Source organism: Lineus longissimus, chromosome 9 (assembly GCF_910592395.1).
Source record: "Lineus longissimus chromosome 9, tnLinLong1.2, whole genome shotgun sequence".
Lineage (NCBI taxonomy): Eukaryota > Metazoa > Nemertea > Pilidiophora > Heteronemertea > Lineidae > Lineus > Lineus longissimus.
In genome coordinates, this window is record NC_088316.1 from 11846987 (window position 1) to 11852828 (window position 5842).

The 5842-nt window shown below is 43.8% G+C and overlaps 1 protein-coding gene across 1 annotated transcript; it reads right to left on the reverse strand.

Moving 5' to 3' along the window:
- Positions 1-1572: 1572 nt before the first annotated feature.
- On the reverse strand, positions 1573-5550 carry LOC135493640 (uncharacterized). Its single transcript, XM_064781126.1, has 3 exons — positions 4352-5550; positions 3877-4194; positions 1573-3656 (listed from the first exon to the last, which is right to left on the reverse strand). Exons 1-3 carry the CDS (start codon positions 4487-4489, stop codon positions 2538-2540), a joined length of 1575 nt encoding a protein of 524 aa, XP_064637196.1. The 5' UTR covers positions 4490-5550; the 3' UTR covers positions 1573-2537.
- Between the last annotated feature and the right edge of the window lie 292 nt (positions 5551-5842).

Below are 5842 nucleotides of genomic sequence, written 5' to 3' on the forward strand. Positions count from 1 at the left end.
GAGGAGGGATCGGCGTCCGCTTTTAAAAATAACACCATGTCTTTCTCCTGGACTAGAATCGAATTAAAAGGGTATAGACATAGACGTATAGATGTTCCGAGTGACAATTGAAGGAAGGGTCTTTGTAGTCATCAGATTCACACTAGTATATAGACATCGATTGGGAATACACTTTTCTTCTTTCGAATGTCGACATCAAAACCCTGTCGAACCGAATCCCTTAGCGGTCCTTTCGAATGGCTTTAGATCTTGAGCGCGTTCCCAGAGTAAATACAACTGTTGTTCAGTTCTGATGAAGATAAAAATGTTCATAATACGATTCTACACCACCCCGGATTCGACACCACCACCCCGGCTGTGAGCAAACCGAAGAATCGAATAGATTACGGGGCTTTTAAAATTATTCTAGACAATATTATTCTTCTCTATTCGATCTACTACGAAAAAGGTTCTATCAACGCTTATACAATAATTTCAAACTAGAAAATGATGTGTCCCTGAATGGACACTATCAAATTATTATATATAAAATACAACTGTTGTTCAGTTCTGATGAAGATAAAAATGTTCATAATACGATTCTACACCACCCCTGTGAGCAAACCGAAGAATCGAATAGATTACGGGGCTTTCAAATAAAATTTTAAATAATTTGACTAACTAACTACTTCAAAGGGGGGCCGGAATCAACTTATGTGCTAAAAAATCTCTGAGATAGAGAGGCAAGCCCAGCTGTTCCGCAGCGCTGGTGGATATCAGCTGATCAGCAGGATGCAACTGCTGCAGTCGATTCCTGATGGAGAATCGAGCGAGCCGGAGAAGACTTGGGGGCGACTCGCTACGATTCTTCACCAGGCGCTTCAAGCTCAACAGCGCTGCGAAAAACTCACTGGGTAGCCTCTCAAAACAAATTTTAAGTAAATTTTGGATAGATAAAGCAGATTCTTTATCTATCGAAAGCATAAAATCGCCAAATTTCAAGAGCCGAAAAATCATGCTTTCTCGTTCTTTCATCGGTTGCCTACACCATCTATGAGTCAAATTTAACACGGCAGAGGCGGTATTCGAGAGAAAATATTCTTTAAAATCCGTGTCGGGGAGGAGGATAAATTCCAACCCCCCGATTAGGACAGACGATTCGGGATCCGTCCCGTAGTCCAGTAGGATTTTAAAGGTCTCGGGACCCCCAAACAGAATCGCCTGCAGGAGAATACTTTTTCTCGAATACGCAGAAAAAAATGCGGGATAAACGGCCGTAACGTTGAAATTGAGGTCGATTTGCGTCTCCCGCACTCTACGACAAAATAAAACTATCAACTCGTCCAGCCCCCCTCCTCCCGAAACCAGGTCAAATAAAATGGCAGCGCCGTGTCCTCGCGGGGTCAGGGAATCGTGGATAGACTCCTCGTCGAGAAGATACTCCACGTATTCCCTGCGCTGGAAACAAATGGCGCTCCACAAGGCTTGCGCTTTTGTAGTCTCCTCTCCACACCAATCGGTAGCGGAGTCTTCCGCCCTGCGCATCTCCAACTCACTAACAGATGACTTTTCGTTATAGAGTGCGCAGTGGAACATCTTGCTGCAAAAATAAGAGAGACAGTTTTAGCTTCGAGCAGACGATAAACGGCTAAAGCTAACAGTATGATTGTATGGGTGTACCGCGTACATAATGTATATACCTTATTTTTAAAGCGCCCTTTTCAGAAGAATGATTCAAAGGCGCTTTACCACTGAGAAGAAGTTATCAATTTGAAAATGCTCTCGGAAAAGCTGACGCTTAACCCGCCTTTTTAAAGAGAGACAAATTGTCCAATCGACGTATGACTGCAGGCAGGCTATTCCACAATACAGCGCCACCGCCGCCGCCGCCGCGTGACCAAAGTGTTTCTCGTCGTACCGGATTCGCGTCTTTGGAGGGAATAAGCTGGGTGACTCTTGATGCAGAGCGTAAACCTCTGTTAATTTACTTAATTTAACAGGATTCCTACAATCAGACTTTTGCTTCCTGGCAGCAAGACGCATCCTCATATGACTATTTACTACTATAGTTCCGTACTAAACAACATCCAACGCGGGTCATCTCTTGTAGAGCAAAAACTATAACAACCCGGTTCTCATGCAAAAAAAAAATGAACCACAACTATCAAATAAATGGGAGGAGTATTTCGTTCTTATTCATTTATTGAACGTACCAAGCAAATTCCCATTAGCAAATGGGAGGTCCGCTGAAAAAAATCTAACATTTAGTGAAGTTTCATGTAGGCCTAATATACGTGAGCGCCTCATTTAAAGTTTTCCTCCACAAACTGTGGAATCTTATAGTTTAATGTTTTGGCCGCAGAATGCAGCACTCGATCGAATTGGAAAACAGATCTTCTTACAGTTCGTATCTGATCTAACGAGGCGTATTTCCTAAAAATCTTGGGGCCAATTTTTCGGGTAACGGGCGAAGCCACCCTTCTCGGATGAAAGGGATATTTCCGGCGTAAACCCGAAGCCAATTCGGTTTCCAACCGTGAGCCCGTTTTTGATGATAGTCATTTGATGTTCTTGATGCCGATCATCGACCGCTTACCTCCAGTCGGGATTTTACCGGGCAAGGTCGGTTTTCGGACGCCCTGCTCCGGACCGTTTAAATCGATTTTCTCTCGCCGAAGACGAGCCTCATTCTCACGTTCTTTCTCGGTTTTAGGGAATATTTCAAGCTGCCTTAGTTCTCTTGGCAACCGAGAAACAAACAGGCATTTCCCGAGGATCTTATCATTACTTTTAAATTTAAGTTCTCTCTCGGCGCACCCAAAACATTGCCCTTTTTCCCCTTCATTCTCGTAAACTCGTTGAGCTTTGAGTACGGGAGCAAAAATCTTTTTGGTCAGATCTTTTGCGGACTGAACCTCCGCATCAAACGCGGCCCTATCTAACATTGTATAGTTTATGTCTTTGGTATAGTCTTCTACTGCCGAGTGCACAATTGTGCGAAATTCTTTAACTTTTATTAGGGCCTCATCCATGAATTGTGTTGCCTTTTCGCCAAGAGCGATAGCCTCTTGTTTTCGGGCGTACTCGCTTTCTAGGCACTGAGCCTTATTGACGCGTTTCGCGTACTCTGAAGAGCGTACGAAAACCTTGTGTTGAACTTCTTTTTCTAAAATTAGCTCAATAAAATGTTCAAAGCCTGCGTGAAAATATTCCCTAAAATTAGCCCGTCCCGTTTCATTTGTTAGATTAGAATATAAAAATGAGTAGTGATTGGAAAGAAACCGAGTCACGTTGAGTTCAGCCTTGGATAGTGCTAGGTTAGTACGAGCCCGGAGACGATGAAATAAGGTCCCCTCCTCTGCAGCGTCCGCCTCTTGGCATAAGGAACTGTTGAAGTCTGCTCGCTTGCCCTGCTCGCTGTTATCATCCTCGCTAGTGCTGGGTGGATCCGTATCAAACGATGTATTTGAGACGACTTCCTGTGGTGTGGCCACCCCACATCCCTGCACTTGTATAACGGGCGAGGAACATTTTCTGCGCGAGGGTTGCTGACCCTCTCGATACTTCTTCTTCTTTGATTGAGAGGATTCTTTATCACGCACTCGGTTTTTCGTTGAAGCCCGATGCTCATTTCTTTCGGGTTTAGTTTTCTTATTTTTCGTCGACGGGGTACAGACCTGCAGAATCAAGCAACAACAAAAAACATGATAGAATATAAGAAAATGATATTGTATTAACAAAACAGAAATCTATATGTTGAAAGGTGTATCTTCTGTTTGCCGATTTTATTTAAGTTCAAACGGATCTACGGGGGCATAAGAAATACCCGGTTTTGAAATCAAGAACGAATATTATTTGAGTTTAGCAGCGTAAAAACGGAATTTGGCCTATACTCACTTGAAGATGAGATTCACCGCCGTCGACGATACTGCAGACGACTGGCGACGGTGATGGAGCGCACGGTCGTTCCTTCTCCGCTTGCTGCGAATCTGCGTGTTGGGCCTTAGCCTGAGGGAGATGTTTCGTCTCCGAGTTTGTGAATCGCCCTTCACCATCTTCTTCAACAATATGATGTTGCTCTACTCTCCTAGCCCTTTTGGCCTTTTTCTTTTTCTGATGATGAACATCATTTGTACCGACTGGGGCGGGGGTGGTGGCTACTTCCTTTAAAGCAATGGTCGGTCCTTCCTCGAGACGCATCACTCGCGGCACTGTCTGTAAAATGAAATAAAAGATTATAGTTGTTAAGATATTTTCATCCCCGCGCGCAAGAAAGAACCAAAAAAAGCAGCGTTAAGGGCTGTGCGACGCATACTGAATGCTTAATACTACAGGTTCCTACCAAAATAATGGAATAGGCCCGCATACTCACTTGAAGATGTGATCCCTCGACTGTACATAGGACGGACTGATGATCATGGTCCTTTCTTCGCTTTTTCTTCTTTTTTTTCTGTGGCTGAGCATCCGGCGCACTAATTGTAGCGAGGGCTGGGGTTTCTTTAGCATTCATGGTCGCGGGGTCCTCCGCGGGCCGCCGTTCGTCGTTTAAATCATCTTCATCTGCCTCATCATCATCGTCTCCACCATCCCTTTTACGTTTTTGGATCGATTCTCGCCGAGTACCGCTTGTAGGGGCCGGTATCAGGACGGGGGCTGCTTCTTCGGTCCTCGCGCCTTGATTGATGACCGAGTCGTCTTCGGAGCACACTTGTGCAACAGACTGCAAATTGAAATGAATCGAGATTCAGCTTCGCCGTAATGTCTGCAAAATTGAAAAAATTTTCTCGATAAAAGCCTGATTAAGTTTAAGCTACTCCCGTTTACAGTCCCAGATAAAGCGGCATTATTGAAAAATCGAATAATTGCTGTAGACTTTTTGTCTCCAGAGGCCGAGTGATTATGATGACGTTGTAAAAAATATATACCTCTTAGTAAGTCCGGGATTTCCGAGGCGAATGGGCGTTGAATAAACACTAAAATTCCTGTTTCGGCGGTAAATTCGTGAAAAAATTCCTCGAGAGCTAGTAATACTGCATCTTCTTTAGATTTCACAAAAACCCTGATCAACTGTTTAAACCACACTGCTTGTGGTGAATTCTTCTCAAAACTCAAACCTCCTTGTATCAGTTTAAAAACGGCATCTCTCGATTTGAATCGGATTTTTTCACAAATTGTCGTTTTTGGGGCATCCTTCATACGTTCAGAAAAACAAGACACCCTAGCTTCGACGAATCGTAAAATCCGCTTGAATCCTGGTCCGAGCAACCAATACTCAAAATCTTTGACAATATAGATTGACAGAAACCCTGATTTTGAAACACCGATAGTGAAATCGATGAATTGGCGAAAAGCCCACCCGTTTGAAAGTTTTACTCGAGAGATAAGTCGCTTATTTCCGAAAACATTTTCTAAGTCTACGCACAACTCCCGTCCGGGTGGCTTATCGAAATTTATAAGCGTTTGTCCGAGTTTGCAGTTAATTATTGATTTAAGAATGAAAAAACTCATCTTTTCTGAAAAATCTTAGACCGTTCATTCTGCAAAGACTCCGCTGCATCAGTTTTCTGAGAAAAAATATTTAACTTACTTGGAAGAGGAATGTTTTTTGGATTAGAACTATTCGACGATCGATCGATCAATAGAGAACTTTCGCCACGCCGTCCGAGATCCGATCCGCCGAGAACGGATCTCGTTCTCGATCCCGTTCCCGGAAAGTACGTTGCGCGCATTCGCCACGCCGTTCCGAGGACGGGTATTTTTTTACGTCACCTGCAGCTCGTTGCTATGGTGATTCTGTCAAAATGGCGGCTGATCTCAGACGGCTAGGAAATTTTGCTTTCGAAGATGACGAATTGATGCAGGT

Excerpts from the sequence above, each read along its gene's own strand:
- LOC135493640 (XM_064781126.1), bottom strand. The coding sequence starts at position 4,489 with ATGAATGCTAAAGAAACCCCAGCCCTCGCTACAATTAGTGCGCCGGAT. Across the intron at positions 4,195-4,351 it reads TCGAGGGATCACATCTTCAA|ACAGTGCCGCGAGTGATGCG; the intron begins GTGAGTATGCGG and ends TTCATTTTACAG. Across the intron at positions 3,657-3,876 it reads GCGGTGAATCTCATCTTCAA|GTCTGTACCCCGTCGACGAA; the intron begins GTGAGTATAGGC and ends TTGATTCTGCAG.